The 16,713-nt window shown below is 35.6% G+C and overlaps 4 protein-coding genes across 7 annotated transcripts; all 4 read left to right on the forward strand.

The window, feature by feature from the left end:
* LOC121811011 (aspartate carbamoyltransferase 1, chloroplastic-like) lies at positions 1-3,362 on the forward strand. 4 transcript variants are annotated; one of them, XM_042211762.1, is made up of 6 exons: positions 1-108; positions 831-1,321; positions 1,394-1,533; positions 2,502-2,675; positions 2,791-3,027; positions 3,101-3,362. In XM_042211762.1, the coding sequence occupies exons 2-6, from the start codon at positions 838-840 to the stop codon at positions 3,206-3,208; spliced, it is 1,143 nt and encodes a 380-aa protein (XP_042067696.1). In that variant the 5' UTR covers positions 1-108; positions 831-837; the 3' UTR covers positions 3,209-3,362. The 4 variants fall into 4 exon arrangements, with proteins under 4 accessions (XP_042067696.1, XP_042067694.1, XP_042067695.1 ...); XM_042211760.1 differs by lacking the exon at positions 1-108 and adding an exon at positions 231-425 and having other exon boundaries at positions 815-1,321; XM_042211761.1 differs by lacking the exon at positions 1-108 and adding an exon at positions 232-425.
* Positions 3,363-4,983: 1,621 nt separating this feature from the next.
* LOC121741761 (50S ribosomal protein L30-like) lies at positions 4,984-5,405 on the forward strand. The gene is made up of 2 exons (XM_042134648.1): positions 4,984-5,175; positions 5,271-5,405. The coding sequence occupies exons 1-2, from the start codon at positions 4,984-4,986 to the stop codon at positions 5,403-5,405; spliced, it is 327 nt and encodes a 108-aa protein (XP_041990582.1).
* Positions 5,406-7,824: 2,419 nt separating this feature from the next.
* LOC121742542 (60S ribosomal protein L10a) lies at positions 7,825-9,912 on the forward strand. Its single transcript, XM_042135704.1, has 6 exons — positions 7,825-7,934; positions 8,010-8,045; positions 8,336-8,555; positions 9,040-9,205; positions 9,342-9,547; positions 9,680-9,912. Exons 2-6 carry the CDS (start codon positions 8,041-8,043, stop codon positions 9,731-9,733), a joined length of 651 nt encoding a protein of 216 aa, XP_041991638.1. The 5' UTR covers positions 7,825-7,934; positions 8,010-8,040; the 3' UTR covers positions 9,734-9,912.
* A 2,882-nt stretch (positions 9,913-12,794) lies between these two features.
* LOC121811554 (ferredoxin, root R-B1-like) lies at positions 12,795-14,444 on the forward strand. Its single transcript, XM_042212436.1, has 2 exons — positions 12,795-12,929; positions 13,839-14,444. Exon 2 carries the CDS (start codon positions 13,845-13,847, stop codon positions 14,298-14,300), a length of 456 nt encoding a protein of 151 aa, XP_042068370.1. The 5' UTR covers positions 12,795-12,929; positions 13,839-13,844; the 3' UTR covers positions 14,301-14,444.
* The last annotated feature ends 2,269 nt before the right edge of the window (positions 14,445-16,713 follow it).

Consider the following 16,713-nt stretch of genomic DNA (forward strand, 5'->3'; position numbering starts at 1 on the left):
CAAATAACCAAATGCACTCGACTAAGTTTGAATAAGCTCGGTCGCCTGTTCGCCTTAAATATCAAAATATTCGATTTAGATTTGAAGTTCGCTACATAGGTTTGTAAGGTGGGCTGTTGCAATTATTTGAAAACCCCAAAATTATAGCGTTAATTGCATTTATTATCTGGTTTCATTTGTTGGGCCACTCGGTTTAATACTCTGAATTTTATTCAGAATTTATTTTAATATTGAAAGTTCGATAAAAATGAAATATTTTAAAATAATTTTATACTAAATCGGTATTTCCGCCGATTCGAGGACGAGGACTACCATTTTCAAAAAAGGGGTCACTGCTCAGTCAGTACTCATTCTCACGTTATTATACTTGTGCAATTTATACTATAGATATAGATTTAGAAGACCAATTTTCCTCTAAACTGGTGGTAAGATTATTTTCTCACTCAATTTTACTCTTCATCAATTCATTTGTGGTCCACTATATTCTTCAATCATGTTTAGATGCTGCGTATAATCAAAATTCACTCATGTTTTGATTGGAAATGGACCTTATTTTCTTATTGTTCACAAAGTGTTCGATGCTATGCCTCAAAGAGCCTGCTTAACCTCGCTGCCACATTAAAATTTTTGTTCAACCAACCAAAATGAAAACTCTATTGTATCCAAGTTGTGGATATGATTATTGGGGCGACAAAAAGGTTTCTTTTTAATGATTTATTCAAGAATTTGTAGAATACATTGTTGAATTCTGCTTGTGGAGATTTGAACTCCAAATATTTAGCAATTTGAATTGTGCTGACTGATAAATGTTAAGCTTTATGTATGACCAGGTATAATATGGCATCATCTTCCATGTTTTCTGCTTGGACCATGAATGGGAATGCACTTGCTCCTAAAGTTTCAAGGATCATCAATGATTGTTCGAAACAAACATATAAGTCTCTGTCCATATCTGCATCTGCCGGCATTTCGCATTCGGCTCTCAGGAGAGGAGTTGAATGCAGAGCGCTGAATGGTGAGAGGAAACCTTCCTTTTCACTGGGGAGTAAGTTTCAACTCGAAGATGTCATTGAAGCTCAGCAGTTCGACAGAGATATGCTCAGTGCCATATTTGACGTGGCACTGGAGATGGAGAAGATTGAGAAGAACTCTACGGGAAGTAACCTTCTTCAGGGGTATCTAATGGCTACCCTATTTTATGAGCCCTCAACCAGAACTAGGCTTTCATTCGAGTCGGCTATGAAACGTCTGGGAGGAGAAGTGTTAACCACGGAAAATGCACGAGAGTTCTCATCCGCAGCAAAAGGGGAGACGCTTGAAGGTAGCCAGTCATTTTTATTTGTTTTTGAGCCTGTATGAAAATATGCTAATATTGATCCATATTGATCTCCAGACACCATAAGAACGGTTGAAGGATACACAGATATCATAGTGATGAGGCATTTTGAAAGTGGTGCTGCAAGAAGGGCTGCAGCTACAGCCACTATCCCGATTATTAATGCTGGAGATGGTCCTGGACAGCATCCAACTCAGGTCTGCAATGAGTTTTTGCTTTTTAATCGAATTCTTAAAATTTAGCTGAGATTTTGGCTTGTTCACATCCAAGGATTTTCCTTTAGATGGATATGAAATTATTGTTTTATTGCTTTTGCTTATTAACATTTAGTTCACCCTTGTCCATGACAGAAGACAAGAGAAGCATATAAAAATTTGCAAGGAATTATTAATAACTTGTTAGTTTTCAAGCTTAAAAGGTGGTTTTGGAAGGGTGGATTTATTTGTATTTACATTTCTAGAATGTGCTATCAGAACAGAGGTTTTTCTAAGATTTTTTTTTTCTTGCTATATGCTATTGGAAGGTTACTATCTTGATACCTGTAATGTACCTGGAAATGGTTGTGAACTCTTTGATGGTTTTGGTCTAGGTGCTATTTTCGTTCTTGCTAATTTGATATTGCTGCTTAAATATGGATGGTTGCTTTAAGTCATTCTTTTGTAGTATGAGTTTATAATATAGTAAGTATATCTTTATCAGTTCCTATTTCCTAATGGTCTCTGTAAGCACTAACGAAAGAAATTTATAATTAGGTTCATGTAGGTTGACCACACTATATTATTTTCATGCATCTATCTCCAGTGAACAATATGTGTGGTGTATTCGTTGCTTTCTGGTGATCATAAGAAAAGTGATATGGTTCCTATGCTAGTAAAATAAGATTAAGATGAGTTATTTTGGTTTCTTCATGTGAGAATCCTGAACAGTAAGTTAAGCCAGTGCACAACCACAGTAAAACAAAGATGCTCTAAATTTATCCGCTTGACTGAGTCCTTTGGCTTATCACAGTTCTTCGCGATCTAGTACATTAGATATAGGTTAAGTGACAAGTTAATATTGTCACTTGGCCAAAACGTATAAATCATCTAATTATTGATCTTGTGAATTCTGTTTTGTGATTATTTAAATGTATTTTACGCCTATGCGTTTCTATGTTGGCGAACAGGCTCTCCTTGACATGTACACGATTCAACGAGAGATAGGAAAGCTTGATGGAATAAAGGTCGGGCTTGTGGGAGATCTTGCTTACGGGAGGACAGTTCGCTCACTTGCCTATCTTCTGGCCAAGTACAAAGATGTCAAAATTTACTTTGTCTCACCAGAAACAGTGAAAATGAAGGTAGATGCCAAATATCTGTGCGAGAAAGCTAGTTTTTTATATAGGTTGCAGATTTCTACCTTGATTACAGTCACCAGTGAGTTCATATAACACTGCTTCAATATTCAATTTTCAGGATGACATAAAAGATTATCTAACATCCAAAGGCATTGGATGGGAAGAGAGTGATGATCTGATGGAGGTGGCTTCTAAATGTGATGTGGTATATCAAACCCGTATTCAGAAGGAGAGGTTTGGAGAGAGAATCGATCTTTATGAAGAAGCTAGAGGCAAGTACATTGTGGATGGGGATGTGTTGAGAGCAATGCAGAAACATGCAGTCGTGATGCATCCTCTACCACGCCTTGATGAGGTAGGACTTGACTTGTCTCCACTATATTGCTAGTGTTTTGTTTTCAAAGTTGTGATGGGCTGCATCCTTTCAGATAACTGTGGACGTCGATGCGGATCCAAGGGCTGCCTATTTCAGACAAGCCAAGAATGGCCTCTACATTCGTATGGCCGTTTTGAAGCTATTGCTTCTTGGCTGGTAAAAGATGCAAGGATTTGTTGAAGCAACTATTTCATTTTTCTCATTCTATCACTTTTTTTGTTTGACGTTGAGATTATGGCAAGGATTCAAGAAATGTTTGCTTGTGGTGGTATTATTTGGGCGTACACAAAAAAAAAAGTTGTTAGTCATATGAAGTTCACAATCTTCGTTTGTGCCTTGAGCGATACATCATTTTCATAATTGAATATGATTATTACAGCTACTAGGTGTTTTTAAAATAAGAAAACTGTAATTTCTCGATTATAAAAAAATCATTTTGATCTATCTATCAAAATTAGTTTTTATCTATTTAGAGCATCCACAATAGAACGGACTAGCCGGCGGACTAGCACTAGAACTAGCCAAAAACACCTCCTGCCACGTCATTAGGACTAGCCACTGCACTGCCACATCACTAGGACATCTCACTGCACAATAGTGGACTAGCACTACTCCGCGCGCTAGTCCACTATTGTGGATGTTCTTATAATAAGTTTGATTTTATCTAGTGGTATTGGTCCATAAATCACAAACTTTAAAATAATTCCAGTATCTCTCAGAAACATTAAAATTAATTTAAAATATTACAAATTTTAAGTTCCCTGCGATATTTTCACTTTTCAGCCGAAATATATTCTATGTGAACTACCGTAAGAGCATCCACTACGCGTCCCGCGAGCGGCTCGCGTTCCGTCCCGGAGGGACGGTTCCGCCGCGGGACGCGTTGCAACGTTCGTCCCGTCCCGTAGCCCGTCCCATAGCCTGTATCCGCGAGACAAGGGACGCGCCGGCCCGTCACGCGCCCGGGGGCGACGTTGCGCGCCCCCGATGCATGCGTGACGCCCACTCGCTGGCCCGCGAGTGGGCGTCGTCACGGATGACGTAATAATTCATTTTTTAAAAAAAAATTCGAATTTTAATAAAAAAAATTATTTTTCAAACGGTAATGTTACCGTTAATTTTTTATTTTCTTTTTTTATTATTTTTTTATTTATTTACTCTATAAATAATCATATTTCATACTCATTTCACACACAAACACACATCTATTCCTCTCAAATCCTCTCTATAACCACTCCAATTTCATCTTATTGAGCACATTTGGAGTTGGGCGACTCTAGCGCCCACGCCCAACTCCAAGAGGATCTAATTGAGCACATTTGGGAAAACTTTTGCGGAGAAAATTAAATTATGTCATTTTTATTTTTTTTAAGATTTTAATTATGTCCATTATCTATTTTTTTGAATTTTAATGTTGTTTTAATTTTAATAAAGTGTGTTTGTTTTAATTGAATTGAGTTGGAAAAAAAAATAAAAATGAAATTGAATGAATAGTAATTTAAGGGACGGTTAAGGGACGGAGCGTTGCAGGTTCTGTCCCTTAGTTAAGGGATGAAGGAATAAAGTACACTGTAGCTCTCAAATAGTAGTTTAATGGACGGTGGGGGGACGGTGTAGTGGATGCTCTAAAACGTTCGTATAAAATATCGAAACTTTGCCATAATTCATAGAACTAACTTTAAGAATCAAAATGCTTTCTCTCTCATTTTAGTTAAGCCTTTACAAGGCCATAAAAAATTCAAAATCTAACTCGTTTATTAAAAGAGATTTTGATTGTCATATTTGGGGTTAAATATGAAAAGACTATAGGCCCAGGCCCAGTAGGTGCCGACGCCGTCGATCATCATCTGTGCAACCCTCGTTTCCCCCTTCTCATACAGGTCTGCTGCATCAAAATTCAGAGATTAGTGATTTCAGGCAGAAGATAGAACAAAAATGAGTGCATACAACGCATTTAAATCGAATGTTCCAGTTGCGTGGAGCCGTAATCTCTACATAACACTGGTTAGAGGAATTCCGGGCACGAGGAAGCTCCACCGCCGCACCTTAGAAGCCTTGCGCCTCACCAAGTGCAACCGCACCGTCATGCGATGGAATACCCCCACTGTCCGTGGAATGATCCAACAGGTACTCTCTCTGTCTCTCTATTTGGTTGAATTAGTTGTGATGTTGCTTGGATTGAATCAGTAGTACTCCATGTTTATATACAATTTTCAATGCAGGTGAAAAGGTTGGTTGTGGTGGAGACTCAAGAAATGTACAATGCTCGGAAGCAGAAAGACGCTACTCACCGAGCTCTGCGCCCGCCCTTGGTCGTAAATCACCAGCCTGCCTCGACTAATGATTCTTCTGCATAATTTCTCATATTAATTCTCTGGTTAGCTCCTTTTTTCAGTGAGTTATATTCAACCAATTGTTTGTAGATGGTGATAATGATTATGCATTTCTAAGTCTCGCTGGATTCTTTTCGGGTGAATTTTCAGTTGTTTTCTCACGTATAATTTCATCAACATATAGTTTTAGGATCAGTGATATGTTTGGGAACCGAGTCATCATGATAATTTCTATCGGATTTGGTTTGAGCTTTGCTGGAATTATTGATGGTTTAAGAGTTTAGACTTTAGACTTTAGAGTTAGTCCTAAAAGGTAAAATAACACTAGTAATTGCTAGAATCACCTGAAGCATAGCTTTGATCCTAAATTAATTATTCAGTCACTTTGCAGCAATTCATTGCCCCAAAATAGCCATTCCTGTATTTAACACTTGTTCGGTTATTCACAAAGGTAAATAGAGAAAGTTTTCTTCACTTTTCCAGGTTTGAGTTTTTAAATGAAACTGGTCTATGCTGTTTCTAGCTTTAGTTGGTGTTAAGTTCTTTATCTCTCCCTTACCCTAGAAAGGTCATTGATCTGGTTGTTATTGGGTGAAGAAAGTAGAAAAGTTTATTTATTTGTTTGTTAGGCTTAACAAGTGTAGCTATATCTGTTTTTGTTCCCTAGTTATTGCATTATGTAATACTAAGATTTGAACCTGTGCCTATAGGTTATCTCATAATAAGTTATCTCTATGAATGAGGACTGGTGGCATGTTCGAAAGCAAAGTTTAAGCACTAAACTGGAAGAACATATTAGTACTATTGCTACTTCTCAAGCTTTTATTTTTGTGGAGGGGTGATTCAGCTACATAGGTGTTCTGACCAATGCGCTTCTACTGCTTGCTGGGAACTTTCTACTTCTGAAGCTTTTATTGTTACTCGCATGATGAAAGAGATGATTTATCTTCAGTTGATGAGAATTCGATGTTTTGGCAATTGCAGTTTGTGCTCATTTAAGTTTTAGGCACTTGCCTTGCTTGTTTCTGTACCTTTCGGTATCTTTCTCTTTTGCCGCAGTTTCTGCTTTCGTTTGGTGATCGTATGGTGTAGGTTTTCATAATTATTTAAACATTAAACTTCTTTATTGACTTAGATGCTAATGGGAATATTCTAAGCTGGCACTTACCATTGATGAACTTTAACTGGTCGAAAATTAGAGATTAAGAGTTTTGATCTGCGCTATTTCTTGCAACTTGCAAGGATCTAGCTTATCTTGTTAATCTGCATGGTTTGATTCCCTTATCTCATCTCTACAGATAAAATGTTAAAAGCTAATTAAGTAGTAGTACTACGTATATAATGATGATTTGTTTGATCATGATGTAGAACACGACTATTATTATTTCTCCAGATTTTGATTGCCTACAGTTTTGCAATGCAAACACAACTAGTGATAATGCTATTAGTTTCGCTCCCTTTCCGCTCTCTCGGCTTCCTCCTCTTGAAAATCCGTGCTGCTACACATGTAGCGCCAGCTAGCATAGTTGCCTGTCCTCCAACCACCATACTTGCCTCTTCGGTGCTGGTTTCTGGGTCGGGTGGAGTTGGTATTTGAGAGAGGGGTGAGTTTCCTCCAACTACTGTGTCCAATTGAAAGGGGTCTTACTCTTGTTGTGGCGGGGATTGAAGGATTTGACATTGCTATAGTTTCTCTCTTTGCTCTCTCCTCCTATTGTACTCCTGTCGTGTTCATTAGCAAGATTGGATTTCGAAATATAGCTGATCGCTATGTAAACACAATTCTAACACGAGAGATTTTTTTTATCTAATTTGACGCAAAATTAACAGGTGTAATTTGATAACATCTCTAAAAGCTGCATTTGGTTTTTTTCATTCTAGTTTAGCTCTCAAGTCACTTGAGAGTTGAGTCAAGTGTGGTTTGTAAAATTTGCAGGTTCGACGATATTAAAGAAACAAACTCGGTACATACATATATATCATATATGCACAACATATTTTAATTTCCTGAATAAACGCATTTACCTTTTACTGTATAAATACAAAATTTATAATAATACTTAGTTGGGACATATTCTTTTTTGGATGTTTCAACCAAGTTGAGTCATTTCCTTTTTTTACCAAAAATCAAAACATTCAATCATTTTATTTTATTATATCACCTACTTTATCCTCTCTTTATCTTTCATACTTTATTCCTCTTCTACTTTATCTTTCATGCTTTATTCCTCTCTTCTACTTTTAAATATAATTTTTTAATATTTCTCCAAAAATTTTGACTCAACTTAATTGAAATAGAGGAAGTATATCCTTTAGTGATTCATGATTTTAAGTTTTAACAATTTATCCATAAGGCGTTTTCTCAAAACAGACACATACATACACATAATATAGCTTCAGATTGGATTGCTTATTTAGGCCCAGTGGGCCAAAGAATGGAGCCCATTAGGGTTTATCTTATGTTAGAGATCAGTTATCTGTACACCCGCACCGCTCTCGCTCACTGCCTCAACTCTGTCCTTCTCTCTCCTCTAACTCTGTCGTCTACGTTGTGTGCGTATTGATTCGATTAAGCATTTTATTGGATTGAATTTGTGCTGATATGTTCTGTTTGGTTTGTATGTGCAGAGTTAGGCTGCGAATCACGAAGTTTTGAAGGATGAGGTGAGATTAAGCTTCAATTTTTTGTTACTATACTGTAGATTTTATATTGCTCTGTTACGAATTGCGTACGCATTTGCACCTATATGAACGGACTAATATCTAAATTGAATGTCCGAGGCAAAATTTGGGTGTAGTCTGAGTTTTTTCTCCAATTGTATTGAGGAGACAGCTATAAGCTAGTTTTCACATTGTAAAAAATGGCTAATGCATTAAATTATTTGAAAAGACTGTTAGTAGATAGTTTTGTGGCGGGGCGTGTTAATTTGGTTTCCACCATTACGGTTTTGCAGTAAGCTTCAGAGTGAAGTCTTGAGAGAAACTATCACTCAGATAGTAACCGATGCCAAGGAGAAAAAGAGAAATTTCACTGAGACAGTTGAGCTACAAATTGGTCTGAAAAACTATGACCCGCAAAAGGATAAGCGTTTCAGTGGTTCTGTTAGGTTGCCACATATTCCCCGTCCTAAAATGAAGATTTGCATGCTTGGTGATGCTCAGCATGTGGAAGAGGTGCAGTTTCATTCTTTGCTTGTGTTCTTTGTTAGGAAAAGTTATTATTTTGCATGTTTTTGAAAAACATATTAGATCATAGTCATCCCTGTTCTTTCCCTTTTTTGTTCGATACTAGAGCTATATTTCCAGTGTTCCGGATTGGTGGCGGAGGTGTGTTTTCTAGAGTTGAGGCAAAAGCATTATAATGATTTGTTGTTTATCTTCATCTGCTTGATTTCATTCATGCACAAAAAACTCCTTGATTGGAATTTAGTTGCCGCTGTAATCTACTTGTGATTATAGTAACTCTGATACCATATGAACATCTCTTTAAGGTTAGCTCAATTAAACCAAACAAATGCATTATATCTAATTCCATATTATATACTTTGTGTTATCTGATCAGTCACCTTAGCTTTAGGAATTCTGCTATGAAGGTTTAAATGTTGTTTCTAGTTGGGTTTAACTTACTTGATGTGCAAAACTGCAAATATATCTACAGGCTGAAAAAATTGGTCTGGAGTCCATGGATGTGGAGGCTCTCAAAAAGTTGAACAAAAACAAGAAATTGGTGAAGAAGCTTGCCAAGAGGTATCATGCTTTCTTAGCCTCCGAGGCTGTTATCAAGCAGATTCCTCGTCTTTTGGGACCTGGTCTAAACAAAGCAGGTATTTGTTCATGTGCTCAAAATTGTTAAGTAATGCTAGGCATGCCAAAACTTATCTTGCATCTGGTTGTTTGAAGGCATTGAATCACTAGTCTCTTTTTTGGCTTGCTTGTTAATCACTTTGTCCTTGAATTCAGGCAAGTTCCCTACACTCGTGACCCACCAAGAGTCTCTTGAGTCCAAGGTGAATGAGACTAAGGCAACTATCAAGTTCCAATTGAAAAAGGTGCTCTGCATGGGAGTAGCTGTTGGGAACTTGGACATGGAAGAAAAACAACTATTTCAGAACATTCAAATGAGTGTCAACTTTCTGGTCTCTCTTCTCAAAAAGAACTGGCAAAATGTGAGTCCATATGTTATAACCGATATTGATATCTATAAATATTTCTTCATATGGTGTTTGATCTTGTTGTGTCTCCTACGATTATCATCTGTTAAAGATAAACTAATTTCAGACATGTTATTTTTATAACAGGTGAGGTGTTTGTACCTGAAGAGTACCATGGGCAAGCCGCAACGCATCTTTTGATTGAGTTGTTGTCTCTTTGGAGTGTTAGGAAGAGTGCAGTTTGTATGTGCTTTTTTGAACTTATATTATGTTTACATGGGAATTTTGGTCGTTTAATTTTGTTTATGTTGAGATGCTTTTGGCCTATACTGGCTGGTATAGCAACAACAGTTTCGTTAAGATCATAATTTTGTTCCTCAGTGCTGCTCAATGCTATAATGCTGTATTAGTAGCAATTGCATCTACACCTTTGCACTCAATTTTCTAAATTGCAAATTTCTCTATCACACAACATTTGACAAAACACATTTTTATCATTTTCAGACAGAATATTTGACAAAATACATTTTTCGACGGGATATCTAATCGATATTTGTGTATTGTAAATAACATTGTTCTAGAGTTGTTTTACCACGAAATGTTCATTATTTGTCATTTTGGTATCTATGATAACATATTTTATATTTTTCGATATTCTTCCTCGTCAACTTATTCATAATATTGTCGCTCGTGACCTATCCTTAATCCTTTGCAAAGTGGGATTCCCTCGTCTTAGTATCTATTCTTCAATTATAATACGGTTACCTAAAATTTCTTAAAAGAATTAATTAAATGGAGAATATAGTAAAAGAAATTAAACATGTCAAATTTTACTATATAGTGAAAATGATATATAGTGAAAATGAGTTAATTGCAATGGGCCAACCCTAAAAAGAATTAATTAAATGAAGAGTATAGCATATACACAGTTTCGATTTTGCCGATATTTCTAATGGTAACATAAGGATAATCATTCTGAGTAGTGATATAGGTCAACCAATACTTAGATGCACCCCTTGAGATTAAAACACAAAGTTTAGTTTATAAGAGCATTTTAGTTTACTATAAAGACGTTTTAGTTTATTACACGAATTTGAAAACACAGGGTGAACAAAAATATCATTATAGTGAAGGGTTTAAGTTATACTCCACTTCACCATAAGGGCGTTTTAGTTCATTATAAAGGTGTGTAGTTCATAACACAAATTTGAACGGAGTGAAACAAAACACTCTTATAGTGAACACTGTATTTTTAAATCCGTACAATGTCATCCTTCCAATTTTTTATATCTAATAGCTAAAATTTATTTGTTAAATATATACAAAGATTTATTTGTTAAATATATACAAAGATTTAGTTATACATCGATCTCTATTCACTCTAATGGGCTTTTGAGAAATGCAAACAGCCAAACAGTGTATTTTAATATACTATTGGTTGTCATAATAGTAATTTATTAAATACACAATTTGCATCGTGATTGTAGTTACAGCTAAGAGCATTATCAGTGCTGCGGATGTCCCGACGGACATCCCCACGGACATCCCAAAAACACCTCCTGCCACGTCATACGGACATCCCAACTGCGGATGCCACGTCATACGGACATCCCACTGCACAATGACGGACATCCCCAAGACATCCCGACAGACTTCCCACAATAATAAAAATTCACAAATTCACAAATTAAATAATTTCCAGAATTAAACAATTTACGGAATTAAAATTTCGCCATAATTACGGAATAAAAATTTCATGAAATAAAAAAAAAGAAAGGTAAATTTCAACAAAAAAAAAAACTAAAAATAAAGTACACTTCAATAAATACAAATACCCCTCTGTTGCCATACTTCTACAATTATATCGTTTTGGAGTCGAATATGGGCTTGTTTTTGGCGCATGTCGTGTTGGTTATTTTAGTGTAATTGGATTAACTTGATTGATCAATATTGTCATAATGAGACATCATATAAGTTTGGAAGTGCGGAGTGCACGCTTGTTTGAATTCATTATGATTAAACAGGGGTTCGGGGCAGCGCCCCCGAGTTGCGGGGTCCAAGGGGCAGAGCCCCTGGCTGGGATCGAGCTGTGTAGAAAATTCATCCGGAAATATAATATCTGATAGTCGAAGGACTGATTTACAATGTTCGAAACTCCTTAAAAATCTCCCTAACATATATAGAGTTTTTTAAAAAAATAAATAAATAAATAAAAAATCGGGACGTTCGTCGTGTCAACGCAATGGCTGACGTCCGCGCGGACGTCACGGGAATGCTGCGGAACTCCGGTGTCCGTATTCGTGCCTCTCTCGCCTAATGACGGACGACCGGCACGCCGATCGGACGTCCGCCAGGACAGGCGCCATTGCTGATGCTCTAAAAGCGGCGCATACGGCCTTCCTAGTCGGCTACACAACTCCTACTCTCCTACCCGTTACCACGTCCCAAGAGCCGCCTCTTGCTTGTCCTTTGATTTAATCATGATTAAAGTGGTTCTGACTTATATACTCCCTTCGTCCCGGGCTACTCGCTCATTTTCTTTTCGGCTCGGAGATTAAGGAATGAATGTATAGGAAAGTCAAAAATGACGGCTGTAGTGAAATTTTTTACTAAAAATAGAAAGAGTGCAAGTAACTTGGGACGCCCAAAAGGGAAATAAGTGCGAGTAGTGCGGGACGGATGGGGTATTATTCTATACAAAATTCTAGTATAATCACTTTCTATAGATTATGTGGGTAATTCAGTATCTATCCAATTATGATTCATTAAATTTCCTAACCAAAACACATATCCGTATATGCGGCTTATCTGTAAAAATTCTATGTATGTTAATCATAAGGAATATTAACCAGTCTTTCTTTTTCTTTCATTGCACAAACGAATTACGTACTATTATAATTACTACTCGTATAAATTAAGAAACCCACTAGGGTAGGGTCCCTATGTATGCGGCCTTCCAACTCCGACAGGGGGTGTTTCATTTAGACTGGCTTTATATTTTAATCAAATTGATTAATAATTAATTTCATAAAAAGGGGAGTAGTAAATGTTTAATTGTTATTTTTGTTCAAAATTTTGGCATGCAACAATGTATTTCAAGCCATTTCTTCAGTGCCTGTGTTTCAAAATTATTCATGAAGAAAAGGGAGAGTGGTTGATAACATACATGAGTATAAAATTTGAAAATATTATATTAGTACAAACCATCTTTAAAAAATCATCTTAGATTGTTTAAAATTATGAATATTCTAGAAATAGGCAAAAAGTGAAATATATTCCTTTAAATAGTTGGCAATAGCACTGCTAAAATTCTTTAAACCCTTATTTCGCCTCCATCGGTTTCTCCGTTGAAGAAGGGCCGCCTCATTTCTGAAGCACTGTATCACATTAGATTTGTGTACGTCTTCATTTTATCTCTAAATTTTTCTCGCCTTCGTCGATTAGCTATGTTTTTTGCAGAATCATTTGCTATTCTTTCGGTCTTGATTTTAGTTTTCTTTATGTTCTGTATCTGCTCTGTTTTATTTTTGTGGTTTTGTTTCTTTTGCAAATCGAGAACTAGAAATTTTTTGCTATTTTACCGTAGATCCATGTGTAAATCGCGGCGAGATGTTGATTTTTGCATTTTTTTTCTAAATATTTAAGACCGTTTCAGAGGAGCCATCAAAATGAGCATTGGTTGATTACGTTTGGGATTCACTTCTCTGTAATTGGATTCTGGAAACGTGTTTATTTATCGATCTACACTTTTTAATATTGATCTTATAAAATCATCACTGCTCTGGTAAAATTTGTTGGATGTTAAATTCACATCTTAAATTTATTGCTTTTTTTTAACACTCCTATGAGTTTTCAACCTGAAAATTGGTAATTTGGTATCTAACCTAAGCATCATGAAGAGCTGCATTTTGTCGATTTTTTCTATACGTTATGTTCGTCACGACTATCTTCACTCGACCTCTCATTGTTTGCAGTAATTTTCTGTTATTGTTCTCTAAAATTGTTGGTAATTTGTATCTGCAAATCAACTTAGTTGCTTGCTTGCCTTGGAGCTTCGAGTGAAGGGCAAAGAGCATTTCGCCTGCCCTTCTCATAATGCTCCAAACATATATTGCTTTGTTGCAATACCAATTGAATCATTGTCTTCCTTTGATGTCATTTGCAACAAGGCGTACATCCCATACATTCGATAAGATTCAGTCCTGCATTTGCCTTCACTTGATTTCTTCATATACTTTCATGAAAATGCAATGCTGTATTTGCTGTGTTTGTGTGTTGCTAATATACTGAACGGCATTTCTTTCAGGAGGAAATGGCAACCGCCCGTGTTCCTACCAACTCCCTGATCACAAGCATGCCACAAAAGCAAACTGTGAGTCCGTTTATCAGAATCCCAGCCTCGTTGGGGTCTGTGAAGAGTGTCACCAAAGCATTCGGCTTGACAGCAAAGGCTGATTTCCGGGCATCTGCAATGGCTACATATAAGGTCAAATTGATCGGAGCAGATGGTGAGGAGTGCGAATTTGAGGCACCTGATGACTGTTACATCCTCGACTCTGCTGAATCTGCAGGAGTGGACCTACCTTACTCGTGCAGGGCTGGCGCGTGCTCCACTTGTGCAGGCAAGATTGTGTCGGGCTCTGTGGATCAGTCGGATGGCTCGTTTCTTGATGACAATCAGATGAAGGAAGGGTACCTGCTCACTTGCGTTTCCTACCCCACTTCAGATTGTGTGATCCACACTCACAAGGAAAGTGAGTTGTATTGATATTGTGTGTTGTTTTGCTGATGTTTTGGCTTGTTAGCTATGAAGGAGCACAGCAGACTTAGTTGTTCCCTCAGTTGCAAAACTTGTAATAAATGTTGTGCATTATCGTGGAATGAGTAATTTCAGATGAAGCTTCTCGATTTATTTTGTTTCTTGTTCTTGTTATTGAAAGATTTAGGAGAGCACTTGGTTTGAATGGTAACTATGATTTGATAAAATAATCAAGTACAATAATTAAATGTATGATTTGCATATTTTTGATAGAATGATAAACACCCGTCCATCCAATCACTCCAATTATACAAATGTTTCAAAATGTTGTATGAGTATAGTTTTTATCACCACTGGGTGATAATTTGATACAAATGTTTCATGTAGGGGGTCGATCCTTTGCAGTGGGGGATTCCACAGCATACAATGCTGTGATCAAAACGCAAATTTTAAAGCACAAACGCAGGTCATTTTGTTATTAGATTAGTGGAGTATTAGAATTTGTTAGGAATTCTTGTATTCATCTAATGAGTGCAACGGAAATAGCATACAAGAATAACAGATCTAGATTTATAATTATATTGCAAGTTGAGCATGTAAAACACAACGAAACTAAAACTTACTTGTTGTGTTGTTTTCTTCAATTGATTGAATCCTGCAGGTTGAATCTACTACTATCGAGGTCCATGTGCAATCCAATCCGATGCAGGAATTATCCCGGTACAATTTCTATGTAGAAGAAAACTAGGAAATCTCTCTACAAAGCTTTACGTATTATCTGTATTATGACTCTTCTGTTCTCTCTACTTTCACCTTTCATGTTAATCACCCAAGCTTATTCTCCACTATGAAGAATAAATAGTTATTATCAAGTAGATGAAGAGTCAGACAATTGAAAAGTTACTTGAGCTCTATGATTGTTGGACTTATGAATTAATATAAGAGGGAACATCATTTTTGGTCCACGAACTTTGCCAAAGTATCATTTTAGGTCCGTGAACTTTGAAACTTTGAGTTAGTATCATTTGAGGTACTTTTTACTATTTCCAAGTTTTTTTGGATGAAAATACCCTCAATACCTTAAAGTGTATATATTTTTAATAAATTTATCATATACTCATATTTTTTATAAATATCTTTACAATATATTTTTGACCAATTTTCTAAATATAATTTGACTTTAAATATTATCACTTAATTTTGTGACATGCAAGTAAAATTGCTTCTTCAATTTTTTATATTAATTTTTTTAAAAATTGAATAAAGAACTTTTCTTTAATAATAAAAAATTGAATAAAGATTTTTTCTTGCATGTCACAAAATTAAATGATAATATTGAATGTCAAATTATATTTAGAAAATTTGTCAAAAATATATTGTAAAGATATTTATAAAAAGATCTTTATTCAATTTTTAAAGAAAATTAATATAAAAAAGTGAAGAAGCAATTTTACTTGCATGTCACAAAATTAAGTGATAATATTTAAGGTCAAATTATATTTAAAAAATTTGTCAAAAATATATTGTAAAGATATTTATAAAAAAATACGAGTATATGATAAATTTATTAAAAATATATATAAACTTTAAGGTATTGAGAGTATTTTCGTCCAAAAAAACTTGGAAATAGTAAAAAGTACCTCAAATGATACTAACTCAAAGTTCACGGACCTAAAATGATATTTTCAAAGTTCACGGACCTAAAATGATACTTTGACAAAGTTCGTGGACCAAAAATAATGTTCCCTCTTAATATAATTATAGCCCAACTATAATTACTTAATCCATATTAATATAATTCTAGCGCATTTCCTTTCAGAATTTTCATTATTTCTTACATGTTGTGCATGAAACTTAATTGCAGAGTATGTCACAAAAGCTTTATTTTTATATTTCTAAACATTTTTTTTGAGTAGTTTTAGCCCTCAATTGAAACACTACTACAAAATCCAATTATAAAAATGAGCTCTCTTTATAAATTAAAAAAACTTGTAAATTCTAATTTACAGTAATCCCTAAAATAAAACAATTATCTAAATGAAATAAAAAATTTGCGAAATAAACTTATAAATGATATAGTGGAGTATATAAAAATGAACCGACTCAAAAAAATAAATCAACTAATCAACTAATTATATGCGTTTAATAATTTAAAACTTGCGTTTTGAATTAACTAATAAAATGCCCTGCGTTTAGTGCTTTAAAATTTGCGTTTTGAACACGGCACTGTATGCTGTGGAATCCTCCACAGCAGAGGATCCATTTCCTTCATGGAGTACTATTTTTCTTTTATACTGTTTTTTCACTTTAAGTATTTATTATTATTTTCGAAAACGAATGCAAAAGATGAAACAACTCTATTAAGGTGAAATCGAGAGAGTACTAAATAAGATAACTCATCTTAAAAGACTAGTTTGTAGGA

Source organism: Salvia splendens, chromosome 7 (genome assembly GCF_004379255.2).
Source record: "Salvia splendens isolate huo1 chromosome 7, SspV2, whole genome shotgun sequence".
NCBI lineage: Eukaryota > Viridiplantae > Streptophyta > Magnoliopsida > Lamiales > Lamiaceae > Salvia > Salvia splendens.